Raw genomic sequence first — 19,440 nt, forward strand, 5'->3', positions numbered from 1 at the left:
AGATTCAACATATTTAAATGGAAACATGTTCGCATCTGAAGTACACGAAATAAAACAAAGTTGTTTTTTTCGTCTGTACGTGATGCCACGTGTTGCGAACACATAGAGAGCTTTATTTAAAAAAGAAAATAATAAAAAAATGAAAGTCTATCTATTGATCGTATCTGCGGTTTAAGAAAACGGCTACGACGAATAGTAATCTGATCCCGATATTTAATAATGTTATTAACGATATTAATATTAATATATTCGATATTGTTTTAAAATAGTTTTTCATTATTTATCCGTCGATCCCTTCATAATCACCGTGTCAATAATTAATTTCTCTCCATTAAATGATTGATGCAATTCATTTATTAGTTTCATCGTAAACAATTTTTCAATGTACAAGTATTAAATTAAAAAAAACACCGAACGAATATAATACGTATTATGCCCTGAAATGCACGTGGTTTTCGGAATACTATTTTCCTTCCATTTGTAAATCTTTCTCCTTGGAAGAATACATCATAGATAGAACACCTTTGTTCATTGAGTCGTTATCATCTTAATAAATCGGACGTAACATTTTATAATTCTTTCAATGATAACAGTATAAAAAATATGAATGATTATTTTACGTCGATCCGTTGAAAGACACCATTTGATGCCTGTAGAATTCTATACATGTGCAGTGGGTTGAGAAGAATTGGCACACTCAGTTTCATTCTGGCAATTTTACTTAGGAATTAAAATATCATTATAAAGTGTACGCTGTGAAATATAAATGTAATGCAATATGAAAATAATTGCAAGAATGTGTGCCAATACTTCTTTCATCCATAGTATATTGCATGCCTAAAAGGGCCATTTTCGCTGGTATAACAAACTTACATATACGGACGGATAATCTGTTACGATGGAATGCTTATAAAAATGTTTTCAAGGCGCTTGGTGAGATCACCATCTATAAGGAAAACCATATCCAATAATTAGGTCATTGCAAATGAATAGATATAGTTTTCCTTGATAGATTACACTTAATGAGAACCATGAGTACACTAATGAAGTTATAATGTAATTTATACTCCGATGAGTTACCTATCACAAAACATGGTCACGTGAGTATACCTCACTTGTGCGAGTATAAAACATATATACTTTTTCAGCAGTCTGGCAGTGTAATATATTTATAAATATATTCTGAAAATTCGTCATTTCTCTATCTATTTCATCTGAATATAAGCACTGAATATACATACATTCGTGAAAAATATTCTAACTCGTTGTATGATATGTTCTCTGTACATATGAAATACGAGTTTACCTATTCTACTTAATATATTAGTAAATATACTACATACTACATAATTAGGTACATCATGGGATCGTGCTAAAAGTATACTCCATATAAAACGTAGAAAAAAGACTTGGTAATCCCAATTTCAATTTCACTTTGATGCTTATAAGTTAAGATGTTCATTATATTAAGTGCCAACCGAATACTGAGATCTTTCCTTCAAACGATACTAAATCGTATGCCGTTATTCAAGTACCCTAAGAGTTAGAAACCGGTGGGCTTAACAAAAATTCATTTCAAAGTCCTTCCATTCGCTGCACGATTTACAGTCTATCTTCAACAACGTATAAACACTTGTTCCTCGCAATTCACATCGCTGTTTCCAAAGGTTGGCTTTTACTTCTCGCTCCAGCCGAAAGTTGAGTCAATTCTGTAGGCTCGTTAACTAGGAACACGTCCAAATTAGTCTCCAACAGTGCTTCGCTCTTGGAACGAAGGGGTTTCTCCTCCCCAGTATCAAGATTCGTTTCTAAAAGCGCGTCGCTTCTGGGTCTACCTTCGTCGTAATGATAAGGATGAGGAGGTATCGGTGGATTAAAATCTGGAGCATATTCTGGAACAGGTTCAGATGCTTGACTCGGTGTCAAGGTTGCATTATCGTAACTGCGTCTTGGATCATAATCCATTGGACTGTAAGCAGCTGATGCTTCAATGTCGCGTTTCAATTCGCTGATGGAGTCGGTCAGAGCAAGGCTGGCATTCAGAGGAAGAGTGGATGTATTGTTAAGATATGAACTCTCGTTGGTAGGGTCGACAGCGTGAATCTCATCCGTGGTTGTTTCTGTGGTTGACTCAATGGGCCAGTCATTGGTGCTCCTTGATGTGAACGTGGAATGATTTCTAAAACCTTCATTGCGATAAGTTAGATCAAATACTGGATTGTCTGCGCTTTGCGGAGCTCCATATTTTTGAACAGTACTTTTAAATTCGCTGGTACTCGGCGAGTATCTTGGATTGTGCGCTTCGTACACGTCGTAGCTCTGATTATCTTCCATGGACGAGTTTAGCTGAGACTTGTCCATTGAATCTATGCTTCCTCCATTTAGCATTCTTCTGTAATCCAAAGACTTGGAATTCAGCGTGTCTGTAGACTGCTTCGTCTGAAATCAATATGTTCAAATTAATATGCCATAAACGCTATTCTGCAATACTCTTTTTTAATTTTTACCGCAATTGGTTTGCGTCGATAGGCGAGCTCAGTGAACCCTGAGGTAGAGCCAACTGATCGCAGCGAATGCAAGGATTGTCTGATAGAATTTCGCCTTTCCAATCTTTCAATATTTCGTCTCTTTGATTTGGATACCCAAAGTGCGATAGCAGCTGTTAACAGCGCAAGTGCTACACCTGCTGCTCCTAACACAGCTACTGCAACAATATCTTTCCTCCACGATAGTGGATCGATATTTACTTTTGGATCTAAAATCAAACACATATACTTCTATGTATTCTTCCCTGAGTTTCTTTACCATCGTGCTAATTAACAAAACATACCAATCTCACAAATGAAAGGACTCGGCTGAGCACAATGATCAATTTCTATGGTTTGGTAGGTGAAAGTTGTACATTGATCCACACGATCTAATTGTTGTATCCAAGCACGATCCGCATAATCGTATCGTACTTGTTGCTTCCGCAAAAATTGAAAGAGTTCTAGGTAATCACCCATGATGAACGGCATTGATGCATTTACAGACTAAAGAAAGAAATGTCATTGATCAAAATAAGAAACTGGATAGTTGGATATAATGAAGAATTTAATAACTCACTCTACAAAAATCTCGTGCACTGAAAAAGTCCATGGGAGCACCAATGTATATGTAACAGGTGTCACCTACGAGATCCCACGCTGGTGGACACTTTCCATTCAGGACAGACTTATTGCTCATGTGGAAGGGTTGATAATCTACTTGTAATAACTCCGGAGAATCTCCTCTATCTCTGATTCTACCAGCCACTGCTAACGTTTCATTGTATCCCCACCAATTGTGTCGAGCATCTATGTGAGACCTCCACATTTCCAATTGCCTGTAAAATTATAAAGAATTATTATTATTCCGTATACTGCATTGTAATGGAAGACATAGAACATAATACAGACTGTGATCTGTTTGTTGTAAGCATTTCATAATCATTATCTGGATTGAAGAAGACGTTATCAACATATTGCTGGCCAGGAGTTCCAGCAACTATTGTACTGCGCCCATTACGATCCACTGCATAATTCCTGAAACAATTTTATATAATCCAAAATTCAATCTTTTATATTGAATATCGATTAAGGAAGACTCACTTGTAAAAGCCATTGTGGGATGTGCTCTGATAAATAGGCAATCGAACGCCTTCGAATCCAGAAATTTCTAAGAGATGAGCACCAAGATTAGCGTGCAAGTAATTCAAGGTCATATTGCTAACAACCTGTTTTAAGACAATATTGTTATCATAAGGGGCATCATTTTTTGTGAAATAGTTTCTGAATATTGTAACTTCCTGGTATGGACTGCTCTGACGACCTTCTATATATCTGAAAGAGCATTGAATAAGTTCATTGTTTATTTTAACTTGAAAAATGAAATATGATTTACATACAATGCAGGTTTATTGTAATTTTCTGCAAACAAATTATTGTGGATCCATCCTTCTAAAGAAGTTGCTGAGCCTCTGGAGTCAGCACGAATAGAAAGACCGCCTTGATTATGTTTAACTACGTTATTCTAAAATATTAAAAACAGTATTATAAATGTATTTGATCAAAAGAGATTGTTCGATAATAGTTGAATGATTTACCCTAAAGAACAAAGATTGAGTGTTTTGTACATCCAACCATAGAGCTGACTTGCAAGTAGAAAAATTGCCATAAAGTTTCTCACAGTTATTCGTGAACTGATTACGTTCAAGAGTCATTATCGCGTTCACTTCACCCGCGCTAGCATACTTGATTGCTCCTTCACGGCAGTTAGATATCACAGAATAAGAAATATTATGTTGGACATCACGATCTAAATACAGGAAAAGAAACAAGTAATATTTATCTCTACTCTGGAATTACTTCAAAATGATACTACTCACTGAATCCAATCGCAGAGATTGGCAGAGTAACAACTTCCGCAATAAAACCATGCACGTTGCTCGCACCGTTAGCAAATAGTCTTACACTAAGGCTGGGTTCCTGAGTTCTAAACAATTTCTTCTCGTCCAGACTATTAGCCTCTAAATGGCCTATACTCTTGGCAGTGATATTATAAATGTCTCCATCGTAGAGGATAATACTATCAGCACGACCAGGCTTCCCAGTAGAATTAAAAAGATTGAACTGTAAAAGTCTGAAACAAGTGAAATGATTATTAAACATCTTCAACCAAACTACACAGACTGTTCAATATTTTGGCTGATGAAAAATGCAGACCTGAATCCAAAAGGCTTCGCTCTGTAAGCACTACGGAATATCTTAACACAATTCACAGGATGATTGTCATATTTGTAATAAACAATCACACGTTCCTCAAGAGTGATTTCCTTTGTAGTATCACATATATCGATCATACTGAACAAGTTATAAGGAATATTGAGGTCCTTGATAGGAGTAAATGAACTTTCATCTGCCTCTCGTCCTTCTCCAGTTATGGAAAGAACATTCACGCCATTTCCAAGCACGTTATTAATATTATTGAACAGCAATTCGATCTACAAGATAAATAAAAGATGAATGAACAATCTGTAATTAAGTTGTCAAAGATTGTAACTGGATACTAACTGTATGAGTTGGTGATATCACATTGATTCCATGATAAGCACTACGAGTTACATTGACATGCATTATAGTAGGAGATTTCATGATCGTTTGTAGAGCAGCTGATTTCTCAAAATGCAAAATTCCAGCACCAGTGATATTAATATATTTCAAGACTGACTCAACACGTCTCACTGTTTCATGAGTAACCACGTCGTGAATACGATGCTCGTATAAATGATGTTCAAATTCGCTATTGGCGATACGTATTCCACCCCAGTAGTCACGAGTATCGTCCAGGTTTCGTTTTCCACAATTTATAAAGACGAATTGACTGTCCCATGGGCAGTCATATCGATGCCCATATAATTGACCGTTCAATCTGATCTGACAGTCTTCCAATTTTTCTTCTTTGCCAGTGCACTGAAAGATTGCGCGATACATTAAAAATTATACTCTTCGTTGGATGTTAAACGTTTCATGTTTGAAAAATACCTGTAATGGTTCAGGCCAAGACCAAACGCGTATTAAAGAACCAGGATGAAGCTCGTATCGACGATCGTACGACACGTAGACATTAAGTGAATCGTGGCCCAATTGTCGACACGCTACTTGTGCGTTTCTTTCGGTGAACCTTGTGTCGCACAAAGGTATCCATTGCAACGTAGTTTTATTGAAGAACTCCAAAAATCCTTCGTTATACAAAGAAGAACATCGTCCGTCTTTGCAAAGACGAATCGTCTCCTCGGACACAGAGACAATCTTCCCATTCCTTAATTTTGGATTCGTCGCCTCGTTATCGTGCTCCATAGGCTTCATTATAATCTCATGGTCGGGCGCACCAACAGCCTTCAAAGTACCAAGAACTAGGATTCCAACGTTGGGAGCAAACTCCATAACGACATCCGGATAAATGTGCAAAGTGGCTTCAGGCATAATAGTGATATCTGAACGTATGACATAAGGTTTGTCTCTGGAGTGTATGGATAAATTCTCTACTATTCGTCCACCTAAATTATCTAAGTCCACCTGCTGTGCGATTTGCCAGGATGCAGACACAGAGGAATCGAAAGAATCGCCGGTTAAGAAGGGTCGGTAATTAGCTACAGCGTGGTCATTCCAATCGTCGAAATCAAAGATCCTTTGCCTGCAAATAAAAGATAATGTAAGACATCTTGTAATAGGGGATGGTGGAATATACTTGTTGAAATACTACATTACCTTATCTCAGTATCATTAAAGGTACCCCACCAATTTTCTGTCACATCAATCTCATTATTAATCTTGGCTGTTCTGATACCAGCCAGTAGCTCGTAATCCAAAGAATTCTCACCGAACAGGTTTTTCTTTATCTGTACCTTTTGTATTCCATGGAAACCAACAACATAGCTTGGACCATCATCGATACGACGTGGTCCCATACCAACCATGTCGTAGCTATTTTTTTTAATCTCATTGAAATAGAAACGAGCATCCACGTTTCCTAGAATCTCAGACTGGCTATCTGCTTTAAATTCCACCATGTACACACCAGTGTTGCTCTCAATATAATTATTATTAATCCTCATCTTCTTCTCCATTCCACGGATGGAGATCAAACCAGCTTTGCAACGGTTTCCTTCGAATCTGTTGTGAGAGATGTTCAAAGTAGCAAAATGTCCATCAACTATGAAGCTAAATAGCTCATTGTTCCTCCAGGTGTTATTGCCAAAGTACAAAGTGTGAGTGAAATTCTCGTTGTACTGCCAGACATCAGGTAACAGCACCTCGAAGCCACCTTTTCTATTTCTTTCAATGGTACTGTCTTGCATTATCCAATGGAAAAGATTGTTGGAGTGTCTTGCATCACGACTGAACTGATATATACCTTTACCATTATCCGTGATCAGACTATCGTTTATATGAATTGCAATTTCGGACAAGTTTGTCCGGAAGATGTTCCAATGAGGGGAGTGTACATAAATAGCTTCCTCTTGATTGTGAGACAATTCACAGCCAATTAATTGTATGGTTTCGTTCGCTTTTCGAAGGAAATGATCACCGATCTCGTCCAAGTATCTATTGTAGAACGAAGCAAGTATACCCTTCCTATTGTTCTTAATTTTGGATTTAGTAACTAGAAGAGTTGGAATGGGACCTCTCACAGTATTGCTTCTTACATCTTGTATCGGAGCTTGAAGAGCTGTGATGACGATAACCGCGCCTCCAAGTGCCTTTGCACCGCTATCATAGTCTAAACCTATGATAAAAGAGCTGGAGGTAACAGGGAATACTGCCAAGTCCCGTTTCAATTGCCAGGTAATTTTACTGGTATCGATAAAGGTTATCTGCTCTGTGCTGCGATTTTCAATGGGATTAAGCAGCTGAATACCAATAACGTATCCTGGTTTGCATCTAATACTGACACGTCGTTTAATAGGATCATCAATGACCTTCGCAGTGATTAAATACTTGGTTTCTTCATTAGCCAATTCTATATCTCTCATATAATGAGGTATGATTATTGGATTGTAAGAAGAGTCTATCATATCTGGCACACCTAAGAACCAGCCAGCGAATTCTCTTTGTTGAACAGCAGAGAGAGCAGGATTGTGCCTTATCCCTGCAACTTTATTGTTTTCAATCCTGGAATTGATGATCTCCATACCCAATTGTTTGAAGCTTATACCACTGCCACCGTTCTGAGAGAAGTCACTGTTCCTTACTACGTTTACTGCATCCACAGAATATATATCAGAGTACAAAACACCTAAGCCATCTTGGAGATTGTCAATGACTCTAACGCTGTCCAGCGAGTGTCTTGCAAAGTCTATTTGCAAAGCTGGTTTGAACGAGTTCGTGGTGTAATCAAGTAAACCTGCCTTCTCTATCGTCACGAATTGAAGATCGCTTCTTTGCGCCAATGGTCCCAAACGAAGGCCTGCCCATGCAGCTTCTGAACACCTAACACCAACATCATTCTCATGAGTGCAAGAATTCTCAAAGTTCTGTTCTGTTTCTGCTCGACACTTGGACAGATCATTGTCATTTTCAGTACACCTGACGTTACTGAGAACGATGTCCTCGTTGATGCCTGCATTTGGAATCTGAGAACGTTCCATCAGCCAGTTATCAGGGTCCAGGGTGAGACCTAATTGATGGCAAACGAGGGCTGCATCGCGTATCGTCCAGCCATAATTGCAAACAGTGCCCCATTTTTCTCCTACTTTCACCTGCAATCTTCCCTCAAGATTCGTTTTGCCTCCGAGAAGTCGCACAGGGATGGAGTCGATTTCGTTCATCTGACTTAGACCTTCGTCCATCAGAGTGTCGTTATTCGAGTCCATCACCAGTTCTTCTTTCAAAGTGAACAAAATATCGCTGGGTCGTTTTCCACGAGCGTCCAGTTTACCGGCAACCATCATCCCTACAGCTGGTGGGAAACGTAGAGTGACGCCAGGATGAAGAATCAATTTACCATCGGGTCGCACGTTGATATCACGCTCGACGATGTATTCGCCAGCGTTCAAGAATTCCAGACCATCGACTTCGCCACCGACTAAATTTGTACCTGGTGTAACGAATCGTGGAACAAAGGATGGATTTGCTATGATCGTATTAGCTCCAGGATTGCTGCTGTGCAATAGATAAGGCAGATACTCTATCTTGGCTAGATTGTATCTGTCCTTCCTGTGAAACAGCCTCTCGAATATTCTGTTCTCTTCAGCAAATCCAAGCCAATTGTAGGTGCAATTGATAACCTTACTCTGATCCTCCAAGTGGGATCCGATCTCGTATGGTGATTCAGGATTGTGCAAGATATTACGGAATACTTCCACGTTGCTCGAGGAAACGACCACGACAGCCGCGACTCTAGAACGAGGAATCAACCTGGATCTCATCATATTGCCGTTGTCGAATAGCTCTCTAACACGATTGTCGCGCAAGAAGTTTCTGGTGAACAATAATTTTTGAACATCACTGTATGGTGAAAGACCAACGTTCACTACGAAAGAACCACGATTGCTATAGAATTCGTTGTGCCTTATGACGATATCAGCTGGCATTATATTGAACTCCTCGTAGAGAGGGTTCTTTATTAATATACATCCATTAGATTCTTCTCTAAAATGATTGTACTCAATAGTTGCTTCCAAGTTGAGAGCTGGGCTTAGTTTAATTCCAAACTTTGCGTTTTGTACAAAAGAATTGTGACCAATTTGGAGCCTCAACAAGCCTTCATTCTGTCTCCAACTAGATTCTACTTGTAACGCTGTGCCTGCGCTGCTGTTGAACCAGTTACCAGTCACATTTACATAAGAATCGCCTGTTGCATTGCCGACTAGTATACCGATATCCTTGTTCCGGAATATCTGGGAATACTCGACCACAGTGGTTTGATTGAAATATACGTATTCAGTGGAGGAGCTATCGTTCAACCACACTGCAAAACCGTAACCCTGATTGGAGGAAATGCTTGTCCGTGATATATTGCGATTTCCTCCCGTGACGGTAATGTTAACACCGTCCCCGGTGTTAAAAGAAATGCGACTACTGGTGATATTCACATCCGCGGCACCACCTGACACATGCACACCTGCTACGTGCTTGTTACTGGATACTGAAGTTTCGTGTACGTGTAGAGCGGATCGCAACTTCTCCACTGCAATTCCTCTTCCGTTATTGCCGGCTATTACGCTTCCAGTTACGTTCAGATCGTACGTTTTCTCTGGAATGACAAGTAGATTATGATTAATGACGCAAAGAAACTTTAAACAGTTTCAATTGCAAAGGTTATTTAATTTCTTACTGTAACCCGAAGACAGTCGTACAAAAATGATCGTATTCGTCCGTGGGTCGGCAATGAATTTCACGTACAAATTTTGACGAGTGGTGGTGACACTCTGAGGAAGTGTGCCATTCTCGACTCTCACTCTGGCTAGTAGTTTTTCGGTTTCGCTTATACCATCGTACACCTCTATGAATGCACTGTTATTTCTGCTAGTCTTCATTTGCAAGAAGTGCATGGTCAGCACGTGTCCCGGTCTCGTGAATATGTGCTAAAAATATGATTGTATTCAGACATGGTTTCGATATATTAATATTCTTAAGAATATTTACCTGTGGACAGCGTTTGGTATTTGGCGCATACTTGCTCTGTTCCATGGATATTATAACAGGAAAAGTTTGACCGGCAGTTGTTGGAAAGGTGCACAAATCAAACACTTCTGTACGATCTAATTTATCATCTGGTCTTTCATCAAAATGAATATACTTAATTCCATCAGCTCCGTTATATAATATAGAGCAATTGTTAATGTACGCCATACCGGAGGAACTGTTTACATAAACTCCATACCCTGCAAATTGATAATAAGTAATAACTGTGAAATGTACCAAAGAGATAATTGTACCTAAACGATTACCTCTATTGTTCTGAATGGTGCAGTTGTTTATTACAACAGGAGCGTTCGGTGTGGTGACGTTAATGCCTGTAAAAGCAGCATGAAGGACTGAAATTGATTCCATTTGCGGTGGAACACCCTCGACATCGATCGCGGCTGTAACATTATATTCTCGGCCCGTTCCTGCGTGCCTTTTAACAGAAACAATGTTACCAAAAACCGAATACAGAGTCTTGAGGGTTTAATAGAAATACTTACTCTATTATAACGTTTCTTAAAAGTGACTTCGATTTCCTTATATAAAGAGTGTTCTCCTGGATCAGTGGACGATCGTACAAAGCCTCTTCGAAACGAATACCTCTCCAATGCTTGATCGCTTTTGTGGCCCCATCATGACGAGGCAAACACGATATTCCAAGATCAGGATGATAATCTGAAATCATCTTATTCCTTTACTTTCTCTGAGATATTACAATCTCTATTATTCTAGCTTTGAAATTTACCACAGACACCACCACCAAGTTGTCTATCAGACCATTTTTCACAGCTGGTTAAAGATGTTTCAGTGCCTCTACAGCCTGGTTGCTCATAGAGTAATCTTGGTTTCGCGGGCCATTGCCTGTCTATCCACGACCACCATCGTCCTCCTTGGAATCCAAGCTGTCTACACGCTGTTTCTAGATCAGCTCTTGTCCAACTATAATATACAAAATGATGAAATTTGAGCTTCAGTAAACGAGTGATAAAGGAACACTTACTTTCTGGAATTCGTACAAACAGCTCTCCATTGTCCTCGATGGAAAAGCTCTAATCGACCCTCGGATGGAGTTGGCCCATCTACCAGTCGTATCGAAAGTGGAGATTCAACAGGATGAACCTGATTATTAGCTTCTGCTGCTGTTAATAAAATTGGCGCTTGTGGTTCTCCCTAAAGCAGAAAGTGCAAATGATATGTAAATCTGTGCGTCTCGTTTAGTATTCCATACTTGAAACTATCATACAAATCATGATGCATTATTTAGATGTTACGATATAATTCCTCTATGACAAGATCATGAATGGTAGGATCGGTATAATTCGTGTACGCGTAGAAGGTGGAGGAAGGTCTCGTCTGGAGCGTAAGAGGATTAGCGAGGTCAAAGGTTAACAGTTCAGGCCAAGAACCGCTGTTTGATCCGTGACCTGAAACGCACCGCGTGATGGAGGCGGTGCATGTAGAGCTGATTCACTCGTTCATTCCTTTTACACTGTACACGCTCTTCGTATCTCGTTCTTAATCGAGCTATTAGTTGCCTCCTCGCTGGGGCTTTCGTCGGGCTGCCCTCGCGGAAACGCTCCGATTAGAATCCGTATACCCGTTTAAGTGGATTACTTCCAGCCGTTTTCCTTTAACCACCCTAAGACCATCTCTCTTTACGCGAACAACAGCTATAAGCTCACGCAATTGTGCCTTTAATCCATTCATAATTCCTTGCAAGAATTTTCTAAATCTAGAATACTATCAGTCCATCAGTCCAAAAAATTTTGATTAAAGGCTTTGAGAACTTGGAACTTTCTTTGCCTTCCACGTTGCATACCTGCTCGGAATTAGTTTGTATAGGACCTATACAAAACTTAGAAATCTAAATAGCCCTTTTTTGAGACTCCCTGTATATTGGAAACATCAGATAAACGCTAAAACCGTAATGCTTTGAGCAAATATTACCGTTCGCTACAATAGATTAGTGAAACAGTATGGAAAGACACGAAGTACAATCTTCACGATCGAAAGGTACATTTTCAGGTACTGGAATATTAATAATACTAATTCTGTGCAGCAATGCGTGTACTCCACAGGCACGATACGCTGACGGTACGTGATGCGAATAAAGGGACAATCAACACAGCTTGCGTGTTTCTGGAATTTCCGGTCATTCACCGTCCTTTGACAGAGGAGACACTCTGTCCCAATCCCTCTTCCCTTTACAGTTTCAGAGAATCAATTAAAAAATTCTCCTATATATTAGCAGTTTTCGAATTCCATCTCTTCTTCCTTTGCAAAAATCCACCACTGCTCTCGTTTCGCAACAAGTTGTTACTTTCAAGCGCCTTTCCCGGAATCCATAGGAACGTAAATTATTCTTTGTTGTCCGTAAAGTCGTGAAACTTTTCTTTCTCAATGGACATCGAACCGTTGTTCTTCCGCGCGTTAAGAACCGCAATGAACAACGTTCGACTACGGGACTTAAGTAGCGCGTAACGAGAGGCGAAACGAACCTAAGGGTATTCGAGTGCCCTGGCTGATTCTAATTGCACCGGAAAGACAGATTTAAACCGGGGTATAGGGTTACTGCGTTTTTGCGGATGAAGTTTCGCGTACGTACCGGGGTACCAGGACAATACCAGAAATCCTTTGGGTACCTGAGAGGGTGCGTACGAAAGGACAATGGCGGAATATTGGCGAATATTTCACTTCGCTGCCAATGAAAAATTCCTATAGAAGCACATTAAATCCTTGCTACTGATATTATCTCCATGGAGATATTGATTCCAGGAGAAGTTTTATTCAACCACCGATAGATTCGCATTGTGCTATAAATTGCGTGAAATTATATTATACTTCGATCTTCTTGCGCACTGTGACGAAATCTAAATGACCCTACAATTTTCTGGGAACTTGAATTATTACTGTCACTTCTGGGATGCCGTAGTAACACGTGCACAATCGTACGTCCGGATGAGTCATGTTCATTCAACGTTAGCATATACATAGATAAACGCTCATCCTTTCTGTGAATGTGTGATATATCTCTTGACTAATGTACACACATACAAGTAAAAATATCCGCTTCAAAATCTCCACATTCCTACATGATAATTATTGTTCTTTATTATCTAGTATTATACCAGTGTAAATTTTCAAAGAATATGAATTAGATGTGATTCTACTGTTTTTGGAATCATTACCTTCGCAGTGACGATCCCACGAACCGTGATTCCGATCATGGGACCAAACCGGATCTCCACCCCTGCTTCTATCACCAGCTCTCCCTCGCGTTCGACGAATAAATCTTCCCGCACCAGATAAGGGCTCTTCGATCTTTCCAATAATCGTTGGCCCCTAACGATTTGACCTCCGTGAAGTTCCGTAAGGCCCCCGTTTGCATTGCTGTTGCTCGCATTGATGAAAGTCGGCTCGGTGTAATAAATAGAGGACTGGTCAAACCCCTCGTCCGACTGGCCATGAACGGTCAGAAAAATAAGAAACAGGCAGAGAACACGCATTTTGTCGTTACACGCTATATCTCGGTAAGATTATTCGACTGTACGAATCGATGATTTTTCGATTCCTTAATTCACTCGATGCCTCGCTTGATAGTTTCGATGACACTTGTTGCAACATTTAGATAGATCAATATAATGTCGATTTCTAAAAAAAAGATAACGATGTTTATTTACCGATAAAACATCCACGAATGAACGATTTTTACCTCACAGGTTGAAACATGTATAATCGTCTGCGTTTTATAAATATTTCTTTATCAGATGCGTCACACGATGATTCGATCCGCAACGCGTAATCGGATCTATACTTTCACTGATTACGTTGATGTACCGATGATTACTTTCGGCGTGTCGCAAGGAGAATGTCTGGACCGTGGTTTAAATATAAATTTTCAATAGTTTATTGAAATCGTCCATGCTCCATTGTAAAGATATTCTTCGGTGAATCTAGGATCACCTTTTACCACGGTTCAGTTGCATGTTTTTCAACTTAAATCACAGGCTTCACTCAAATATGCACGGGAGGATCTATGAATCCCGATCGAGACAGGCTTTCCAAGCGACAATATCCTCGCTGGCAGTACGCAAACGCGGAGGTGCACTGTATTTTAAATTCGAGCATTAACCTTTCTTCTCAACGTACTCCTTCACGCGCCAGAGATCCCAGCTCGACTGTAGCGACTCGGTTACACCGCTGCCGTTACTCTCCCGTCATGAAACCCTTTTACTAATAATTCAGAAGACGCTCCGTGTTTTTTTTACACGTTCATCTATACAGAAAGAATATGTATTCACCGTCAGATTGTTACTGAATCACTGCAATCACAATTCACAGAGGTATTTTCCTGTCTCCCAGCCAGTCGAGAAGGAAGCGTTTGCGTTACACCTCGGTGGACACTTCTCAATGGTACCAAATGATCTCTACGATTTATAGGATATTTGTAATGAGTAAAACAAAAACATGGATAGTTTTGTAGTGATTTGATGACCACCTGGCGTCACGTTGGGCGCGGTTTCACTGGTTCGACTCGTTATATTCCTGTCGTCTTTCCAGTGGACGCGCCTTACCTCGCGTCGTCCCGTAGGCCCACTACCGTACCTACCATAAAACACTATAGTATTGTTACTACTACTACTACCACCACCACCTACTAACGATGAAAGGTAAAACTTGTCACGTGACACGGTACTCGGTACGTCACGCAGGTTGTGAAACAGGTGAGTTTCCTCCTGAGAAACCTGCCTTTGTCGATGCCACTTGGCGGTTTTGAAGTCGATTCATATTGATTCTAGTAATGGAAAATGAAAATTGTACATATTAAAAATAAAGAAAATTTCGTGTCCCTAAAATCTTCTACATTGCATTAAAACAGTGGTATAGGTACCACTTTTAATCAATACTCACAATTGTTAATACCTGCACATAGATGGAAACTTGTAATAATGATGGCAACATTATTGTTGATTAAGTTTTGAAGATAGTCACAACATTATTAATTCATTTATACCTTTCAGTTCTACTTACGTTGGATAAAACACTTTATATATAATTTATTGGTCCATATTTTTACAGAAGCAATTTAAATCAATTTGTTTTACGATTCTGCTGAGTTAATATTCTATTTTTTTATTCTAATAAATGATTTCGAAATGTGCAACGGTTAGAAATCAATTCCGATTGCAGCGCTATCTGAAAATAACGGATATCGTTTACCACAGCTCGCACTTACAACTGAGAGGACACAGTTTTGACTCTCTTTAGTTCTATTTTTTAGAAATCGGTCAAAATCAGCACAAGATTGAAAAATTATGAAATAATTATTTGACAAACTTGTATTTTTAAAAAACCGCCATAAATTAAATATTTTTAAAATTCGTATCCAGCGCCATCTATACAGAAACCGCGGAAACTACTCAACAATTTACTGACTACGCGGGAACACTAGCGTCCTCTAACAGAAAACTGTAGAAACTAGTCGGTAAGTAGGTTCCGCGATTTTCCAATAGAGGGCGATAGTGTTCCCATGTAGTCGGTAAGTTGTTGAATAGTTTCCGCGGTTTTTGTATAGATGGCGCTTGAGTCAAATTTTAAAAATATTTGATTTATGGCGGTTTTTTAAAAATACAAGTTTGTCAAACAACTATAATAATAATTGTTTGGTCTTGTTCTGTTTTTGACAGATTTCTAAAAAAAAATAGAATCAAAGGAACTGAAAGTTAAGTCTTTTCAGATGTCAGTCTGAGGTGTGTTCTCTGTATGCAAACTTAATTTCATCTGGGGGTATCTGGGACCCCCTAAATCATGATTCCTCGAAAACAAAGTTATGTCCAGTCTTCTACAACTGAATAAAGCGTGAGAGGTTAAGTACCGGTGCAGTTTAGGTTATTTTTTATACTGGCAATTTTTAATTAAGTGTGAAATGGTACTATTTGGTACTCAATTAGCAGTAAATTATATTAGGTGATTTGAATACAAACGCGATTACTTGAAATCAAAATGACATCTTTTGTAACTGATGTGTTGATCACAGCAGGTATGTATACAAACTGCAAAACATGCAACAATACACTTAAATGTTTAAATAAATGATTATTTGTTTTTGTTTAATCATCTTTGTTTATCTTCTCTTTTTGGACAGGGAAATTGGAGAAAGTTAATTTACACGAAAAAATATCAGAAATACAAAAGGAAATAACAAAATTAAAATATGATGTTAAAGATTTTATGGACGATAATTATGTCGAATTTATGTCAAAACTCACGAGAGATCAACATTTGGTATCGAAAGGTGAAAAATTACTCGAAGAAATGAATTCTTTACAAAGAAGAATAGATGATCAGGTACATGGTCAATTTACATTTGTGATTTTGTGTGAATTATGAATTTTTTTATAAATGTAATTTATTTGCTCCAGGTTAAGATAGAATTATCAGGATCTACAAAGGAGCTAAAGTCACTATCAGAAGCTCTAAAAGAATCAAACATGATGTTACAACTATCAAATCAACTTTTAACACTACATGAATGTATAAAATCTGTAAAAAGTTATCAGGAAGAAAAACGATATGTGGATGTAGCTAAGACATTATGCCATATGTATAGTATCCTAAATGATCCACAAACTGGTCTACGCGATCTTGATATTTACACAGCAATTGAGGCAGAATGTTTGAATTTGTATACTTCATTTTTATCTGACACATCGTCATTGTTGTACGAGCGAATTTGTTGGACCGGCATCGACGAAAAAGACGCAAAGATCGTCACATTAAGCGTAAAAGATGAATTCGATGATATGCAAGAATTGATTCAGGGTTTGCATTATATAGACAATCTCTCAAGTCATCTGCACAGATTCTCTACAATGCTTATGGACTACATCATCACTCCCATCATCAATGATGATTGTTCCGTGTACGTGGTCGACGAGAAGGTTTTCACCGTCGAAGTTCTGAACAAAAAGAAATCGCCGAGCTACAAGAGCGTACTTTACAATTTAGAATTGCTATTCAAATTTCTTCATCAGTATTTCAGCGTGATCGTATATGATGAGGAAACCTTCTTAAAGCAGATACAGCCTCATTTACTGGATCGATTATCAACTTCATTAACAGCCGACTGTATCTCGCGAATTATTCCAACTTCGAACGCTGATCTGAAAAATTTCACACCCATCGTTCAGGCAATTAATGATTTCCAATATTTCTTAGTTAAAATTGGTAGGGCCAATGTCTATTTTATTATAACATTTGTTCCTTTTAATTATATTTAACAGTTCATGTTTGCTGTTTCAGGGTTCATCACGAACGATCAACTCTTCCTCTCAGAATACACGAAAAATATTGATCAGTTGTTCATTAACAAAGTTTGTCAAGATTTGTTAGCGAAAGCTCGGAACATTATGAAGAAAGATTTACACGATTGTATCATGTATGAGCCCCAAGTAAGTTCTTCTTAAATCATTGTGTATTATTCAATTGAGATTGATTTAATTGTTGTTCTAGGAACCACTTGAATTTCCAGACGTCACATATGATTATGAAAAATTAAAGATTGACAAAAAATTAAGCGATAGTACGTTTCAACTTCCTAAGTGTCAAATAAGGTATAAATACGATTTAAAAAATTATGTTAAATGTATAAAGATTTGGAAACAATTTATTACATAAACTGTATTTTAGCAAGAATACAAAAGAGATATTAGATCTTGCACGAAATATTTTGGACGAAGCGTGTTACAGTTCAGATTCGTGCGCTGTCCGACTGTTTTATACGTGTAGGAATATTTTTGAAATGTATGCAGGTCTCGTGCCTGAACACCACAGAAAATTTTTAGAAACAATTCCGCAACAAGTTGGTGAGAATCTAATTATATTTAAACTGAAATTGAAATTTGTATATAAATTTAAATAATTTATATTTTCATTTAGCGGTATTCCATAATAATTGTATGTATCTCGCACATCATCTTCTCACATTGGGATACGAATATGGAGACAAATTACCGGATTCGTTGAAAAAATGTAATTTAACTTTTGCTGATCAGGTACTAGTATTAAGAGATGTAGGATCAACGTGCTTTTTAGAGCATATGAAGTACCAACGAAATATTATTTTTGATATTCTCAAAGAGTCTGGTTAGTAACATTAGTATGTTTCAGTGCATTCACTCATGATATACATAATATATAATTAAAATGTTTTATTTTGAAATAAGGTTTGTCAGCATTAGGTCAAACTTCTGATTTACATCCTAGCACTGAGCGTGCAATGAGGCAATGCATTAGACAATTGGAATTGTTAAAAACAGTTTGGCTAGATGTGTTGCCGGTAAATATATATTGTAGAGCTGTAGGATGCATTATGAATTCTATGGTCGAAGATCTAATAATTAGAGTAACATCCGTCGAAGACATTCCTGCTGATGTTGCAACTGAACTAGTAGCATTATTTAACATGATCGTTAAGCGTGCACCACAAATCTTTCCGGTAAGTTTAAGTTGCAAAGATACGTATGTTTTAGTATTTTAAGAACTTTTATTGCAGACTAAATTACATTTAAAAAATATGTATGTGATTATCACAGTAGAAGTTCTGTGAGATGTGCCTGTAAAAAATGATTAGAAAAAATTGCTGTTTTCAGGATCCTCAAAATATCCAACAACACGTACGAAAGTGGGAGAAGTTTTTAGAATTAATTCAAGTATTAGGTGCATCGCTGAAAGAAATTGAAATTAGGTGGGACGGCGGTAAAGGGCCGCTTGCGCGTGAATTTACAGTATCTCAAGTGAAACAATTAATTAGAGCGCTATTTCAAAACACCGAACGGAGGTCTATCTTATTAGCTTCTATAAAATAATATTAAAATTTATAAATCTGTACATGGAAGAAACCTTTTGCATTTATTCATCCTTATAGTTATGATTAATATTAACAGTATAATTGATATAAAAAATAGAAACATGCGTAGGTTTTTCGTATTGAATTATATAATACAAACGTTGGTTGATTATACTGCTAATATTAAAGTATTTCTTATTTACAATCTGATGTTTTTATTTGTATATTTATATTGCCATACTTACGTCGAAGTCCCATGTATTATTTAAAAAGTTATGATCAACTGATTGTTATACTTCTAATACAGCATACAAATTTTAAATAACTATCAGCTACCTTTTTTGTAAATCCAAAAGAGTAGCAAAAATATTGTTCGAATTTCCT

The 19,440-nt window shown here is 38.0% G+C and overlaps 2 protein-coding genes across 4 annotated transcripts; one reads left to right on the forward strand and one right to left on the reverse strand.

Moving 5' to 3' along the window:
- Positions 1-331: 331 nt before the first annotated feature.
- On the reverse strand, positions 332-15,333 carry LOC114871609 (protein bark beetle). 3 transcript variants are annotated; one of them, XM_046285206.1, is made up of 22 exons: positions 15,120-15,333; positions 14,707-15,003; positions 13,397-14,635; positions 11,209-11,378; positions 10,954-11,147; positions 10,709-10,883; positions 10,472-10,641; positions 10,167-10,405; positions 9,856-10,105; positions 6,288-9,774; positions 5,562-6,213; positions 5,091-5,489; positions 4,743-5,020; positions 4,406-4,659; positions 4,124-4,335; positions 3,926-4,050; positions 3,630-3,860; positions 3,438-3,563; positions 3,106-3,364; positions 2,831-3,032; positions 2,508-2,755; positions 332-2,439 (listed from the first exon to the last, which is right to left on the reverse strand). In XM_046285206.1, the coding sequence occupies exons 3-22, from the start codon at positions 13,712-13,714 to the stop codon at positions 1,648-1,650; spliced, it is 8,781 nt and encodes a 2,926-aa protein (XP_046141162.1). In that variant the 5' UTR covers positions 13,715-14,635; positions 14,707-15,003; positions 15,120-15,333; the 3' UTR covers positions 332-1,647. The 3 variants fall into 3 exon arrangements, with proteins under 3 accessions (XP_046141162.1, XP_029033551.2, XP_046141163.1); XM_029177718.2 differs by having other exon boundaries at positions 13,397-13,859; positions 13,921-15,003; XM_046285207.1 differs by having other exon boundaries at positions 332-2,186; positions 2,259-2,439; positions 13,397-15,003.
- A 705-nt stretch (positions 15,334-16,038) lies between these two features.
- LOC114871101 (centromere/kinetochore protein zw10 homolog) lies at positions 16,039-19,108 on the forward strand. Its single transcript, XM_029176583.2, has 9 exons — positions 16,039-16,248; positions 16,354-16,556; positions 16,631-17,435; positions 17,511-17,659; positions 17,721-17,821; positions 17,898-18,073; positions 18,147-18,353; positions 18,434-18,705; positions 18,860-19,108. The coding sequence occupies exons 1-9, from the start codon at positions 16,212-16,214 to the stop codon at positions 19,073-19,075; spliced, it is 2,166 nt and encodes a 721-aa protein (XP_029032416.1). The 5' UTR covers positions 16,039-16,211; the 3' UTR covers positions 19,076-19,108.
- Positions 19,109-19,440: the final 332 nt, after the last annotated feature.

Source organism: Osmia bicornis, chromosome 3 (genome assembly GCF_907164935.1).
Source record: "Osmia bicornis bicornis chromosome 3, iOsmBic2.1, whole genome shotgun sequence".
NCBI lineage: Eukaryota > Metazoa > Arthropoda > Insecta > Hymenoptera > Megachilidae > Osmia > Osmia bicornis.